Source organism: Boleophthalmus pectinirostris, unplaced genomic scaffold (assembly GCF_026225935.1).
Source record: "Boleophthalmus pectinirostris isolate CB_2022bp ecotype Guang Dong unplaced genomic scaffold, ASM2622593v1 HiC_scaffold_23, whole genome shotgun sequence".
NCBI lineage: Eukaryota > Metazoa > Chordata > Actinopteri > Gobiiformes > Gobiidae > Boleophthalmus > Boleophthalmus pectinirostris.
The window spans coordinates 11165507-11182837 of NW_026571207.1; the positions used below are offsets into that span (position 1 = coordinate 11165507).

The 17331-nt window shown below is 39.1% G+C and overlaps 1 protein-coding gene across 2 annotated transcripts in view; it reads left to right on the forward strand.

Annotated features, from left to right (window-relative positions):
• Positions 1-17331, forward strand: part of rapgef2b (Rap guanine nucleotide exchange factor 2b) — a 259059-nt gene that overhangs the window by 214806 nt on the left and 26922 nt on the right. For both annotated transcript variants that reach the window (XM_055159097.1, XM_055159098.1), the window contains exons 8-17: positions 580-757; positions 5488-5624; positions 8747-8905; positions 10177-10329; positions 10777-10941; positions 11069-11176; positions 11263-11466; positions 14489-14597; positions 14685-14961; positions 16055-16212. In XM_055159097.1, the coding sequence (XP_055015072.1) occupies positions 580-757; positions 5488-5624; positions 8747-8905; positions 10177-10329; positions 10777-10941; positions 11069-11176; positions 11263-11466; positions 14489-14597; positions 14685-14961; positions 16055-16212 (1648 nt within the window). The remainder of the gene's footprint in view (positions 1-579; positions 758-5487; positions 5625-8746; positions 8906-10176; positions 10330-10776; positions 10942-11068; positions 11177-11262; positions 11467-14488; positions 14598-14684; positions 14962-16054; positions 16213-17331) is intronic.

The window sequence follows — 17331 nt, forward strand, 5'->3', positions numbered from 1 at the left end:
TTCCTAAAAATAACTGGTGCATGTTTGGGTATCATGATTTTGGTTTTGATGCTGGACTGTTGTAGCCAGGCTGGTGCCACCTACTGCCTCCACTCAATTTCATTTCTCCAGGGACTAGGTCAGGAATCGGAATACACTAGACTGTTTGCAAGAACCCCGGAAGTAGTAGACCGTGCACTGGCTAATCAGCGAAGAGCTGTGAAGTCATGTCTGGGTCCCTTTTTGTGGTACAGCACTGTTGTATTCTCACATATCACCACTAGATGCTGTCTACGTTACTGCTGTCAGGTAGTGTGGCAGCAGTGGTCTGTCAGAAGAGTAGTTGTTGTAGCTGTTGTAGTAGTAGTAGTAGCTGTTGTTGTAGTAGTAGTGGTTGTAGTAGTTGAAGTAGTAGTAGTAGTATTTGCAGAATGAATTGTTTTCTCATTACGACTTGTGTTTTGGTTTTCATAATCCATCTGCGTTGTTTTCAGTGTCCTCCTTTACTTCTTGCTTTGTAACACCTCCTACCAGTACCCCCTTTTATACAGCTTGGTCTCATAGTCTAATTAGCCGATGTCTTTGTTGTGGTGTTTCCAGGCCACGGAGAACGAGCCGGGGGACATGGACCTGAGCGGGCTCCCGGAGACGGCGGTGGACTCGGAGGAGGATGATGATGAAGAGGACATCGAGAGGGCGTCTGATCCCCTGATGAGCAGGGACATCGTGCGCGACTGCCTCGAGAAGGACCCTATGGACAGAACGGACGATGACATAGGTGAGTGCAATAGGACGATGTAAAGCGAGACAGGGTTACGTTAAAAACTATCATGTGTAAAACAGAAAATGCACAAAAAATGTAATCCTTTGCTAGTGAAGTTCATGATGTCTTTAACCATGTCAGAAATATGGGATTTTTCTAGTGGAGGATTCACTACTTTCTTGTCTCCATGGTGATGTTATTGCTATGCCTGAAATGTTCCCCGGTATGGCATTAAACATGTATGTATACTGTATCTCCATGGAGCCACCAGGCCAAGGTACTGGTAACATCTAGGAGAGAAGATCCTACTCCCTGTAAGAATGCATGCTACTCAAATCTACACTGTGGAACATCCCAGGCCATGCATCGATATCGCTATGGAAACAAGCAACTAGTGGACCCGTCTACAAAAACGTTACATAGTGCACTTTAGCCTACATTCAGACTGCAGCCTGAAGTGACCCAATTCAGATTTTTTCACCCCTATGTGACCTGTATCTGATCTTTTAATGACTGATTTTCAAATGTGACCCAGGCCATTTGGATATGTGCTCCTAAAACCGATACATATCCGATCCTTTGACATGTGACTTCAGTCTGAACGGCCAGGTCGCATTCATCCCACCTACACGACAGGCTCGGAGTGTAGTCAGTGGTGGGAAAGCGAGGTTAGCCAGTTCATTCATATTTGGGGGATCGCTGTATGAGGGGTCTTATTAGAACAGGGCAGTTTTTTAAAATGATTGCCAAAGAAATGGCCGAGGCAGTCCTGGCTCCAATGTCAACAAAAATTAAAGAGCCTGCGATCCAAATACAAGGAGGCTAAAGACTCAAATCAAATGAAGCGACCGTGGACGTGTAACCTGTCCATTTTACGAAGAACTGGACCGTATTTTGGAGACAAGTCCAGTGTTTAGGCGACTTCCATAAACACAGAGCACACTCGCTGCGTGTCACGTCGTTGTGTCCTCCAGTGTGCATGCGGGACCCTTTGGGGGCATTTGAAATTCACATTGGAGATCACATACAAGTCGCATTTAACTGGAAATGTGAACGACCTCACAAAAAATCAGATTTCACAAAAAAATCCGAATTGAGCATTAAGTCCTGCAGTCTGAATGCAACCTTAGTTGTGGTGACATCTTATACTCAGTAATGTGGCTCAATGTAACTTGCATCAATATCTTCCTGAATTCACATTCTTTTATAACATTTAGCTATCCAAGAATATACAAGAATACAACTTAATAGTGACATCAATATCAAAGGATTTGCTCATGGTCCTATAATGTATTGCAGCGGCTTTATACACACTGATTCTTTGTTCAATTTCACAGTTGCAAACATAGAGAAATGACTGTTAGCACATCTATTTTAGCATTAGCTCTGTATGACAGGATTGTGTTGGCGCTGTTTTATTTTCTTACATTCAGCCGTTTTTACTTTAAGAGATTTCAAATAGTATTCATCCTTGGGTGTTTCAAATAATGAATAATATAAAAGTTGGTTTAACTAAATCGACTGTCAATAAACCAAGGATCAGAACATCAGTACTATAAATCTTTCAAAATATCTTCAGAATTTTCCACTGCACTCCCTTGATTTTACTCACTGATTTTATTAAACTGCATATTACATTTTATTAATATTTGCTCTACTATTCACATCACTTTTGAGTAATTCTTTGACTCATCCAAAGCTCACGGTATCATATCTTTTAAATCTATGACTCATCCGCCGTGATTTTGATATCCCTGTTGCAAAAAGAAAAAAAACAAAGCTCCAATACCCAGGGCTTAGCTACAGATGCGGATAGTACCAGTGCATGTTGAGTAGGTGCCAGCAGTATCTCCTCTCCAGTCTCCCCTCCCCCCGCACCCGATCCCGCTCTCCTCACTGTACTCCCACAGCCCCTCCCCTCCCCGCCAGGCTTTTCTAGGTCACTCCGGCAACATCCTCACCTCTCCCGACGCATTAAACTTTCAGTGCATACATCCGCAGCCTCGTGCTCCACGCTGTTGCCATGCCAAGCACAGGTCAGCGAGTGCACTCGTGCCAATGTAAAGCGTGCCAGTTGGAAAAGCACCCAGGAAAAGTGTATAGACCTAAATATGAAGTCGTTTACTGATTTTCTTTTTTTTCCCCAAAAAAATGAATGTACTGCAAAGGGGACACACCCATCCAATGTCACGGTGTGGTACAGTGTGTGAAGTGAGGTGCCCAGACAAAGGGATTTCGCATACAGTAAAGATGGCAGCCATATAGTATTCTCTTTGTGCAGAAAATAAAAGCAAATGAAGTAGCTAGCGTGCAAACAATCGCCAGCTTGCTAATTGTGACATTAGCACCCAGCCAGTATGCAGTTGTTTTGTTTATATAACAATTTAGCAATATAATGGTGAAGTTTAATGCATGGTATGCTAGCCTGTTTTCCACTAAACAAAGCAATGAACTGATGTGATGAATGTAATTAGTGAGGTTTGGTGCCACATTTTTGATGGAGGGTCTATTACCCGCTTGTCTCCATGGGTATGTTATTGCTTTGCATAAAATGTTCCATTGTATGGCAATAAACTTGTCTATCTCAATTTAGAAAGACAGGTACCACCAGGCCAATTTACACGTCAGATCTGTGGACAGCGGTGCCACGTTTTTGAGCTACAGAAACAACTGTAATGAAGTAAATGTATAGTCAGGCTGGTGCCACCTAGTGCCTCCGCTCAATTTCATTTCTCTCCAGTGACTAGGTCAGGAATTGCAATACACTAGTTGGTTTGCAAAAACCCTGGAAGTGTGAGTTTTGACACCAGCCAATCAGTGAAGAGTCATATATTCTGGGTTGTCAAACATTCCTGAGATCGAGGATTTAAAAATGGAATAAAGAGAATGTTTGGTGCATTTCATCAAGGGGAAAGACGTTATTGCTCTTCTTCCTACAGGATTTGGGAAAAGCTTAATATACCGGTTAGCACCGTTAGCTGCGCATTACATACATCACGACCAAATAACAGTGATTGGTTAAATGAAAAAAAGTAGTTGCCTATCGTCAAGTGAATGAATTCTAATGCTGCGAGGGCAGACGATTACAAAGTGAAACCGGCTGATGAATCAGGCTAGTAAATGTAAATACAATATAGAAAAGGCTAATGCTTTACTGTGGAACATTCCAGACAAAGGAATAACATCTCCAGGGAAACAAGTAGGTGGCAAACCGTCCACCAGAAAAAAGACATTGTGCACCTTTAAAATGTTCAGGTATAGTTTTATAGAAGCATATAAAAGAAATAACAAAACAAAACAAAACAACAAAAAAAACTTAATACCTTCTATGGGACTTTACTGCAGTTTTGACACACCCTTTATGTGTATAAAACAGTGTCACTGTAGCTCCCAGAACGTGCAGGCATTGTGAATACAGTGAAGACGACTGCTCTAGTATTCTCTTTTCTGCTCGGGAGAATAAATTATGACACATTTTAAATAAAACAAAGCTGTCTTGTCAGAAACCATGTCATATTAAAACAGGCTCCCCAAAGGCTCTTTCTGTTCGCAGTATTTTCTGTCTTAAAACTGCTTCTTAAGAAAATGTTGACAGCCTGTTTTGACACTACATGGGGTATATTTTGATAATGCATTTGGGTTTTTCTGTCATTGGAATTCTAAAATGCGACGTCGAACAAGAACTCTCCCTGCTTGGCGTAAACAGAGCAGCTGGAGACAGGAAAAGATGCTATCGGATATTGTAGATATAATATGATCTGTCAGAGTTTAACCCAACGAAATGCACGTGCCATCACTGTGACTACTGTTTATCAAGGGAACCAGTAAGACAAGATACTTAAGATACTGTCCAGTTTGGTAGAAATAAAATGTTTAAACTTTAAGGCGCTATACCTGATATTCATTGTCTTAAAAAATGTAAAAGATTTGCACTGATCCAAAGTTATTCCTCTCTTACCTTATGCATTCCCATCATCGTAAATATTTTCTGTAATGAGTTCGTAAGTACAAGAAGTACAACTGCAGAGTTTTACAGTGATGGTAAGGTTGGCAACAGTTAGTACACTAGCAGCATACGTCCTGGTTACTGGGCAAGAAAACACTTTATAATCAGATGCAGACAGAAAACAGTGGTTTTATTTTGACCTCAGGAGCTTTTTATACAATATATCTGCGCTGACGGTTGATCAGTTTTGCTCAAAGACATCAAGTACAGGTTCTTCAAGATTAGAATTTATGGCAAAATGTATTATTATTAAGTCCTTCGTGCACTGAAGAGCCATGATATCTTTCACTTTACTTAAAAATACAACTTCTAATCTCATTTTTCATTTGTAACTTACGGTATTGCCCAAGATAATACTGACAAATTCAAAACCACACTGCAACTAAATACATAGATGTAAAGATTTTCTTTATTGTGGAAACTACTCTAAGCTCATGCTGTTTTCACAAGAACACAGTGACTCGGTTGATTAGTGGCTGGCACTCTCTCAAGTCAACAAGGGCCAACATTTTTCAGACCTTATTACTGGAAGATAATTTAATCAGTCAGCTGGACAAAGCTTATTTTGTTGTACTCTTTCTTCCTTCTGAATTTTGCACTTTCATATCTCTAAACAAAATAATATTTGATCTATTCCGCTGGTCATTGCTCATCTTTTAAACTGAGAGTTTGTGCATAAATAAAAATCAAGCACATGAACTTTCCCTCTGAATATTTGTATTCTCTTCTCCTTTCCCAGAACAACTACTGGAGTTCATGCACCAGCTGCCAGCCTTTGCCAACATGACCATGTCCGTGAGGAGGGAGCTGTGTGCCGTCATGGTGTTTGCTGTGGTGGAACGAGCTGGTACTATAGTTCTCAATGACGGAGAGGAGGTGCGTACTGTTGCATACTAATGCTACTACAGAGTTTAGTGGTTGGTTCTGTGATTGCATGGTTTCTCATTTCTTTATGTCTTTTTAACATTTAATGGGACAGAATTTTGGACATAGGACCTCATTTCCTAGTTAGCCAGAGTGTCACTTTTTTTAAATATTCCATCCAGTCCTTGTATTTGTAGAGGCTGCTGGTGCTCGGCTAGCACATGTCAGTGGCCATAACCCACTCCATCGTGCTTCCGAGGCAAAACAATCATTACGTTAGACTGTCGATGTGAATGTCTGTGTTGATAGAATAATTTTCGAAGTAAAACCAACCTTGCATTTGAAGATTTATGTCTGAGCAGCAGCAGTGAGTTGTACTTCCTGATAAAAAGCTTGGCAGCGGCGGACTGATATCACCTAGCACTTATCTTACCGGCAAAATAAAATTCCACTGCTGCTGAGAAAATAGTCCATCAACATATCATGATTCATGCGATGCAAGGTTAGTTTTATTTGCTAACAATGGACTGGATGAAATATTTTTAAAAAGTGTCTCCACACGTCTCCAACACTGTGGCTCACTAGGAATTGAGGTCCTATGTCCAAATTTCAGTCATGCTCATTGGAAACTGGGGAGGCAGGATACAAATCTTAAGTCTTTGTAAGGTCTTGTTATCATTGCTGTTCATGCATGACTTTTGGTTAGTCTTTCAGAATAGTTAATAATAATAATAATAATACATTTTATTTATTAGGCACCTTTCTGCACACTCAAGGTTGCCTTAAAAAAATAAATACAAAACATAAACAGTTACACATAACACAAAGTTAAATACAGTACCAGCCAGTTGTATTATTTAATAAAAAAGAGTAAGAATTAAAGTTGTGCAGAACTTAATTCCATATGCACAGAGCTCATATTAGCCTGAAACTTTAGCTTTGATTGTTGTAGCATGAGTCAAGGTTGGGATTATGCAACGAATACCATTTACTAACAAGACTTAATCTGTTGGTAGCCAAAATAAAACTCTACATACCCAGGCTAATTGAGTACACCGCCATGGTCATAGCACACTCTGATGTAAACATAAACATCCTCTAAAGCACACCAGTGAGCTTTGCCCACACCAGTGCATCTTTCATCTCCCATTTCCTGTTTTTTCTGCTCTATTAAACTCCAATGGCGGACATCCCTTATCGCTGGACTTCTGGAGTGTCCCTCAGGCATCAAACTCAGGCCCCATTTATTCTCTTTTCTCCCTCGTCAGGACAGAACAGGCCTTTTCAATGAAGACAATTTGCTTCCCTTTCTTCTGACCAAACTCTCTCACAATACAGAGCAGACCGTTCCTTCGGGGCTCCGTCACTCTCACAAACAACCGATTGTGATGAGTTTAAGGTTCAGCAAGCATATTGCAGCTGTCTGGGAGCAAAGTAGCATGATACGTCAAGACCCAGAAGCACGCGTTTCTTTCTGCCATCAAAGCTAAATTAGCCCCTCCACAACAATTACTATATCGACTTATGGATTGATACATGCTAGAAAGAACACTACTTTGTCAGTTTATTTATTTACTTTTATTTATCTATCTACATGTAAGCTGCTATGATACTTTATAGATATTAGAACTAACATTAAAGGTGACCTATTATTCAAAATAGACAACTACAACATGGTTAAAACAGAGGTTTTAACCATGTTGTAGTTGTTTCCCCTTCTCATTTCCCCTCTCTAAGTTGTATTTAGCATGATTCATGCATGTTGGAGTAATCTTTATTCCACTATATTCAAGAGGTCATTGCTCAACCCCCGTTTTCACCACCACTGCAGCAGACTTGTATCTTTTATTAAGTTGTTTTAGATCAATATTGCGATTTAAAATGTCCATATTATAACATAATGATCCATGTGTGCATAGATCATAACCATATTGCAAGCAAAGTCAAGCAGGTCTTCTTTAAAGCAGTTATTTGGGCCATTCATTACAATATGGTTCTCCAAAAAATGGGTTATCCTGGTTTGTAATATCAAAGATAGTAGTTTAATATTATCGTTTATCAGGATATCTTTATATTGCAATATATCGTACATGTCTATGCTAAATATTGATTATGGATATGGCGTGTTTGATGAGTCTTTTAGATTCTCAGACAGGTTTGACAAGTCTCAAGACTGCCATCTGTTCCCTGCTTTTTCACATTCTAGTATGTGCATATGCTTCCCTTAGTAAACATCAAAGTCATTAAGCAAAGAGCAGCTGTCGTCAAACAATATGATCATAAGCGTACTGTCATTCATCCCCTCCTCTTTCTCTAATGAAGTAGACTATAACGGCTAAGTAGTGAGTGACAAAGCACTGGAAGTGGATTACATGGGAATTTAAATTGGTTATCTGAAGGCGCCTTACATAAGTTTTTTGGAGATATTATTGTTTATCTTATAATCTTCCTCACTATGGTATTAAAGTTGTCTATCTTTCCATTTATTCAATTACAGATGGTTTTGTTGTGAAAAATACCTTAAAAAACATGCATTCTTAGTGTGAATGGGCTTGCCTCTCCAGAGAGCTGACCTGTGACATGGTCTGGTGGTGTTATAGATACGTTTAATGCCATAATGTACAACATTTTAGGCAAAGCCTTGATCAATTCTTTCAACAATGTGATATTACTTTTAATCTAATCCTAGTGTTTTTCTCCTAGTTTACGATTTGAGTCTAAAATACCATTTTAGATCAATTAATTCTTGATTTATAGTTGATTTACAACATTAATACAACATAAAACAGGAAGGAGTTAACTTGTTTTATTTTCACACAAGACAACGTTTTGCCAAGTTTGTCCAGGATTTGGCACATGGCAACATGTTGAGAGAGAAGGGATTATTTGAAAGAAAGATTGTATTTTTCATGTTGATAATTCGTAACAAGTATAATTATCCAATTTTGGTTGTTTATTAAAAAAAAAAAATAAAAAAGCACAAAAAATTGCCATTCAAACCAAATGAGACTATGCCTTCACTTCCACAAAATCCTTACTCCTTACTCTAAAATCCTACTGCTGCTATTACATCTATATTGTCTAGTAAAATCCAGTGTATTTTTTTTTTTATATGTCATTCTGTGTCCTTGCAGTTGGATTCATGGTCTGTGATCCTGAACGGCTCTGTGGAGGTGACGTACCCGGACAGCAGGACCGAGGTGCTGTGTATGGGCAACAGCTTCGGAGTGTCCCCCACAATGGACAAGGAGTACATGAAGGGGGTGATGAAGACCAAGGTGGACGACTGCCAGGTACAGAGGGGTTCATAATGCAGCAATATTGGCAATAGAGAGTGGGAGATGTCAAAGATGGTAATGAAGAAAGAAAAAGGCGTATGCTTGTTCATCTTGGTGGTATTACAATCTTTCCATTTCTTCAAAAATCAATATAAAAGAATTTACAGCTACGTCGTTGTTGAAACTTCACTTAAAAATATGGGCAGCAAATGATCAAATTAATCCTGACTTAAAACTAAACAAAAACATCTAAACTTAAAACTCTTTTGATAATAATAATCTTAAAACTAAAAACACACTTATGGACTTGTTTGGTCCTGGTTTGATCCCAGTATAGTCCTCACATAGACTTGGTTTGGTTCTGTTATAGTCCTGATTTAGTCCTAGTCTAATGTAGGTTTATCTTCGGGGTTAGGTCCAGTTTACTCCCAATGATGTGTATACAAATATTATTATTTGCCAAAAAAAAAAAAAACAAGTTTAGATGTCTGTATTTATTCCCTTTAATTACTAAGACAGTGCTGTAATTAATATCAAGGCCACATTGTAAATATTTTTGGACTAGTTAGCTAATGAAGTAGTTGTGTCTTTGTTTATAATTATTTGTAATCCTATAAAATCTGTAATATGAACCAATAGGGCCTTGTCACAACATGTACCCAATGTGCTTATGCTAAACTCAAATGGCTTAAATGCATGCAGAAAATCCCTGGGTTATGTACAGAACATGATCCTATAGCTCTGAGCCGTCATGTGCTTAATGGAAATAAATTTCACAACAATGAATGTAAAGAAATGCCACACAGAACTCCTGGGCCTCAGCTGCTGGGAATACTGCACACTGGCACTTTTGTGGAAAATCTTAATTAGAGAAAGCCCTGTTCATTATTCAGCACTGGGAAGAGTCATTTAGTGTTGATTTGAAGGCCTTTCTATTCTCCATTCATTTGCCTTCAACACAATTAATATGAGTTCCAGCCAGCTGCCTTGCAAGAAAAATCTGTACTCGTGTGTCCTTGAGAGCAAAGCAGTGAATTCAGTTATATTAGAAAGAAAATCTTACTGTACCATGATATCAATATTATTGATATTTTAATATACTTAATAATCATTTTAGCTCTAAAATAAAAAAGTACATGCCTTAATTTACTTGACCGATGTTTCCTTTCATTCACATAGAGAACCTTGGTTCTCAATCTCAATCCTAATTGCATTGGTGATTGGCGATTGATTTTAATGAAATAATTGCCACTGTTTTGGCTGAGATTTCTTTGTGTTTTGTGCAGTTTGTGTGTATAGCACAACAAGACTACTGCTGCATCCTGAACCAAGTGGAGAAGAACATGCAGAAGGTGGAGGAGGAGGGTGAGATCGTCATGGTGAAGGAGCATAGAGAGCTGGACCGCACGGGCACCAGGAAAGGACACATCGTAATCAAGGTGATAATACTGGAAATGATGATATGTAGTTTATGTTGTGGTAGTGGTATGTACTATGTAGCAGTGTATTTTCTGATGAAAGATACTTGTGATGAGATGAAAATAGTGTAGTGGGTGGAGTAGTTGGCTGGATTCCCTCCAGGAAACACTTCATTCAGATTAGAGCAGCCTTTCTCATTCACTGTGCCATGGCACACACTCATGTGGGGGAACATTTAATGAATTGATATTCTTGGCCCAAGGCCGAAACCCTGATATGAATTCGTCCCAAGCTAAGGCCCAGACTTCCCCGCTGTGTTATCAGGTCGGGCTGGGTTTATGTGCAGATTTGCACTACATTCATGTGCTCCTCCACTATCTTCTCAAGACACCGTGTTGAACTGTACACACAGTGACCTTTTGACAACATTCATGTGCCATGACTCATATCTCTGTGTTGTGCTCTAGGGCACAGCGGAGCGTCTGACCATGCACCTAGTGGAGGAACACTCTGTGGTGGACCCCACATACATCGAGGACTTCCTGCTGACCTACAGGACCTTCCTCTCCAGCCCCATGGTCGTGGGCAAGAAGCTGCTCGAGTGGTTCCACGACCCCAGTCTCAGGGACAAGGTACACACACAGACTGCATGTCAGACTTTCATAATGAGGCTGCTTTTTATCTCACCCCCTCACATTCAAACACTGTTCGTGGTTCTGCAGTAAGAGTAGTTAACGTGCCCATGTGCTACTCTTCCAGGTTACACGGGTAGTCTTGCTGTGGGTGAACAATCACTTCAATGATTTTGAGGGTGACCCCGCCATGACCCACTTTCTGGAGGAGTTTGAAAACAATCTGGAGAAGGAGGTGAGCCTATTGCCACCTTTGTACACTCAGAAAAACCTGACATATCCTGAATGACATATCTGACATATACGCTCTTGTGTGTGCAGAAAATGTGTGGGCACCTCAGACTGTTAAACATCGCCTGCGCCGCTAAAGCTAAGCCCCGACAGGTGACTCTCACCAAGCCTTCCAGGGACTCCCCTCTGGCCTTCAGCCTTCTGGGGGGGCAGGAGAAGGGCTTCAGGATCTTCATCGATGCCGTGGAGCCTGGGAGCAAGGCGGCAGAGGCTGGGCTCAAACGTGGAGATCAGGTAATGGACAGTTCATGTTGGTTAATTAGGTTTGTAGGTTTGTTTAGGTTTGTTTGTATTTTTAATGCACAATACAAGTTGAGTTTTAAATGACTGAGCACAAAAAAACAAAAACTACTACTAACTAATACTTTTCTGAACATAAACAAGATAGACGATTAGTAATTGCCATTTAACACATTATTTCTAATTCAATTTTTTTATTGTGGCAAAAAATGCTAAATTCCCAATCAGATTTCAACTTATTCTACACTAAAATATATTTATTGTACATTTGAGCCTATTCTACCAGTACAACTTTATTTGTACTTAGGCAGCCAGGCAAGTTGTGCATTCTGCAGCTTGCTTTTATCTGAAGGCTACAACTGGGAGATCTCACCGCAGTCACACACTCCCAAACGCGCTTCTGTTTGTGAAATGGGTTTTCTCGTCTGCTCTAACCACCATTAAACTCCCCATTTCCAAACTCTATGACTGCACTCGCTGCTTACTCTCCCCTTTACAGCCTGACTTCTCTAGCTCTTTTCACACTTGGCTCTTGGCTCCTCAGGGCTTTGGTGGGGTTCAGTCCCATAATCCAAGTTACAAGCATCTTTAGAGTGTCTTCAGCTCCAGCTAAGCGCTTTCAATCGCTGCCGTTTGCCCAAAAAAGAGCAGAAGCAAATGCAATGGCTCCCCTGTTGCCAAAATTCCTTCCGTAAAATGGTGTATTTGATTATTTTCGAAACATTTAAGATACCAATATTTTTTCTATATAGTGTGTTCATTTTATTGAATCTATGTTGTCTGCACTTGAGAATATAGTAACAAAATTATACTTTGTATAGTGTGAGTAGTTGTCATGTTATTTCTTTATATAGATAATTTTTTTAGACTCCAGGTTCATATAAAAACACTCAAAACCAATACAGCTGTTTTTTTGTTTGTTTTGTTTAGTTTGTAGATAGCTTCATAAGGATAAAAATATCCGGGTTACTCTAATATACAGGGATCCCGTGGTCATGGAAATCCTGGAAAAGTCATGGAAATTGAAAATGTCATGTTACAGGCCTGGAAAAGTCATGAAATTTTGTAAATTCAATTAAAGTTTTGGAAAATTCATGGGATTTTAGTTCCGTATTTTCTGCACTATTAGGTGCTCTGGATTATAAGGCGCACTGTCATAGAAGGTTTACGTTCTAACTTTTTTCACAAATAAACCGCACCGGACTTTAAACGAAACACAACAGTTAGATGGCTCAGTGAGACTTTGTTTGGCGCGTTCACGGTGACTCTGGGCTTTGTTCAGTTGTGGCGTGTAGGGAGGGTGCTGTCTGGGATCGCTGGATTGTCGGCGTGTTCACAGTGACTCAGTTGTTCAGTTGTGGCTAGAAGTGGCACATTGCACTCGCTTTTTCGGATTGTTCCTCCGTTCCGTTCCTCGTCCGCGTGGAGTGATGAGTGTGGCTGCGGGTGTTTTTCGCTGCTCCGTGCATGTTTGTGTGCGCTGCAGGTGGCTTTGCAGTTTACTGAAGTCATGCTGGGACACCCAAGTGGATTCGTGTATAGGGTGCTCTGGATTCTGGGCGCGCAGTCATTTTTTGATGGGGTTGGAGGTTTAAGAGTGCGCCCTATGGTGCGGAAAATATGGTATCTATTTCACACAATTACAGCGTTCTGTTAAGTTATCATTAAGCTATTATGATTATTTCTGAACGTTTGCGCCTTTTTGTTTAAAAGCGATGACAATAAATGCACTGACAGTATTTTGAATGTTAAAAAACTATAATACAAAACCATAAGGTCAGTGGAAAGGTTTAACATTTCATATTTATCCCTAAAAGTCTGATAAATTCTACACATACAGAATGGAACATTCACTTTAGGTCATGGAAAAGTTTTGAATTTTTGTCAGTGAAAAAGAGTGGGAACCTTGAATATACTTTTAAAAACTTATTAAAAAACTTAAATGAGCTTAAGCTGCATGACATTATTTATGACAGATAATGGGAATGCAAATAAATTTCAGTGATATTTCTTGTATTTGATATTAAAATACTAGTAAATACGAGTAAAATATAAGAAAATAATGCCTTTAATGTGACTCTTTGTTATATTTTAATTTCCAGTTCATTCTTTGTTGGACAAATAAGCAGTACAGCGACACTGAAACATATAGAGTCTTTCTATACAAATTTGCAGAACATGGCCTATCAAAGGTCACTTCCTCTTATACTAAAAGGAAGTAGCATGTCCAGATATATGTCTCAATGTAAATACACTGCCTCCTGTAGAAAAGCCAGACTCAAACAACATGACTGGGCTGGTTAATATATAAACTCTGACCGCTAAATGACATAACATGGGAAATACTAGCTCTATAGATTGAAAATGACCTGTGGTTCGCATAACTCATCTGTCCTAGAGGTAATTATCTAGGAGTATTGCACACTTCACCGGTTTTATTTAACAGTAAGCAGATGAATTCTAATATTGGGCCAAGATAATTAGAGTGTCAGATTAAATTGACTTTATCATATGGGGATTGCCTAGTGTGTGCAGAGTGCAGAGTATATGCAAATTAAATATTTTATGAACATACTGTATTTTTTTTAAAGCTGCATGTTCAAGATTTGGGTGTGTTTGCAGTGATTGTGAACTATTTTGAACATCGGCAGTCTTACTGTATATGAATCATTGGGTTTAATACAATTAGTTGAGTGAAAATGTTATGTATTTCTTCTATTTATTTCCTTAAGTAGTACTTTTTGAAGTTAATTTTGCATGTTGATGAGGATACTGATAATATTTCTAGGGATACTGTAGCTATTTGTTGTTCATATTGTTTTTTGAAACTATGAAGGTGAAAATTTGGCTTTTGGAGACAACCAAAGTTCTAATGCTAAATCTGTCCTAAGAATAAACCAGCACTGTCAGCCTTAAAGCACAAAGTAGCAGGGATAAAATAGTATGGAGGTGTTCTCAGTTGACTTACCTGGTAAAATATTGAATAAATAAATAAAACATCATTTTTATTTTTCAGATTTTGGAAGTGAACGGACAAAACTTTGAAAATGTCCAGCTCAGCAAAGCCAACGAGATCTTGAAGAACAACACACACTTATCCATAACTGTGAAAACCAATCTATTAGGTACGTCCACTACATCAAATCTACCCGCAAACTCACCACATTTTATACATTCAATTAAATTTAAATAAACTCCACTGTCTTCTGCAGTCTTCAAAGAGCTGCTAACACGACCAGAACAGGAGAACGATATCGACGGTGATGAAGAACATGACAGGAAGAACGGCGCTCCTCATCTGCCGAAGATTGGAGACATCAAAAAGGGCAGCAGATACTCCATCCCTGACCTTGCTGTGGATGTGGAGCAGGTGATGGGTCTGGAGAAGGCCAGCAAGAAGGCCAAGTCCAACACGGTGGGAGGTCGCAACAAGCTCAAGAAGATCTTTGACAAGACGCTAACAAGCATCTTACCGCCCAAACCATACAAGTAAGGAATTAAAACAATTTATTTTATGTTTTCTAGAATCTGGAAACTAAATTTGAAGAGGCTAATACTGTGCTAAAAGGATTGCTTTTGAAATTTTAACTAAATTTTTGTCTAATTTAAGCAAGTTTAAAGTTGCTTTCACACTCTCACACTCCTGGTTTCATACTGGTTGGATTCCAGTTTAATCCTGGTTTAATCCTGGTTTTCGTACTGGTTTTCGTACTGGTTTACTCCTGCTTTAGTTTTCATTTAGTCTTGGTTCAGTCTTGGTTCAGTCCTGGTTCAGTCTTGGTTCAGTCTTGTTCAGTCTTGATTCAGTCTTGATTCAGTCTTGATTCAATCTTGATTCAATCTTGATTCAATCTTGGTTCAGTCTTGGTTCAGTCTTGGTTCAGTCTTGGTTCAGTCTTGGTTCAGTCTTGGTTCAGTCCCGGTCTAGTCCTGCTTTAGTTTTCATTTAGTTCTTGCTTAGTCTTGGTTCAGTCTTTGCTTAGATCCGGTCCAGTCCCGGTCTAGTCCCGGTCTAGTCCCAAATATAGTCCCAATCTAGTCCCAATCTAGTCCTGAGCTAGTTCTGCTTTAGTGTTTGTTTAGTCTTGGTTCAGCCTTGGTTTAGACCTGGTCCAGTTCTAGTCCAGTCCCGATCTAGTCCCGGTCTAGTCCTGCTTTAGTTTTCATTTAGTTCTTGTTTAGTCTTGGTTTAGTCTTGGTTCATTCTTGGTTTAGACCCTGGTTTCAATTGACCATAAAGAATTGAAACCTCCTGGTCTCTTCATTGTTGCACAGGCTATGATATCAGACACTCAAACCAAAATGTGCATCTGAAATTGTATATATAACACAATTATACCAAAAACACAAATACATTTTTTTTATATAATTTGAAAAGCCAGAATTTTGCATCATATTTCCTTTTAAAATAATGTATCTGTTTTTCCCACTGCCCAAACCATTTCATAAAGTGGCAGTGGAGAAAAATGGTTGAGCCAATCCACCCTGTTTCCATTTATAGCCATACAAACATTGCCCCCTGCCTTCGGTACGGTAGAACTGCTGTCTCATGCCTCCTCTCTGCTCCCCTCTGTTGCCATAGCGACGTTTGCGTGGGCCAATCACAGGACGACAGCATAGTGGGGATGAAACAGTCCAAACAGATCCCACCGGCTCTCCCAGTCAGCGGCAACCTGTCCTCCTCCAACCCCGACCTGCTCCAGTCTCATCACCGCATCCTGGACTTCAACAACCAGCCTGGTATGACGCACATGACGAATACGAAGAGCTAGACAACATTTTGGAGTAGATTAGCGTTGTCACAAATAGATATCAGTATCGGTATCATCCAAATACTTGATACCAACATTTAATACCAATATTTTTTTGGCTGTGTCATTCCCAGATTAGGGAAATGGAGGATAATTATGGCAGTATGTTTACTCAAGCACGTAATAAATTATTTTATATTCCAAATAAATACATTTAGTTTTACAAAATAAATCTGTAGGCCTTGTTATGGATTTTAAAATCTAAATATTGCGTCTTCAAGTATCGGTTATTGGCCAGAGCAGCAATACTACTACTACTACTACTACTACTACTACTACTACTACTACTACTACTACTACTACTACTCCTACTCCTACTACTACTCCTACTACTACTCTACTACTACTACTACTACTACTACTACTACTACTACTACTACTACTCCTGCTACTACTCCTACTACTCCTACTCCTCCTACTCCTACTACTACTCCTACTACTCCTACTGCTACTACTACTACTACTACTACTACTACTACTACTACTACTACTACTACTGCTACTACTACTACTACTACTCTACTACTACTACTACTACTACTACTCCTACTACTCCTACTACTCCTACTCCTCCTCCTACTACTACTACTACTACTACTACTACTACTACTACTACTACTACTACTACTACTACTACTCTACTACTACTACTACTACTACTCCTACTGCTACTACTACTACTACTACTACTACTACTACTACTACTACTACTCTACTACTCTTACTACTACTCCTCCTACTCCTACTACTCCTACTCCTCCTCCTACTACTACTACTACTACTACTACTACTACTACTACTAATACTAACTAATATTATTATTATTATTATTATTATTATTATTATTAACAATTTAAGTAATTATAATAAACAAATAGAATAAAAAGAAATAAGGAATAAAATCAAGCTAAAACCAATGGCTGAAAAAAATGTGAACATCCCTAGTCACAATACTAACATTTCAAACAATGCTGATTCTTTTTTTAGGCAATTATATTAAAAATATTAGTATAAAACATTACATTACAACATTACAAAACTTAAATTT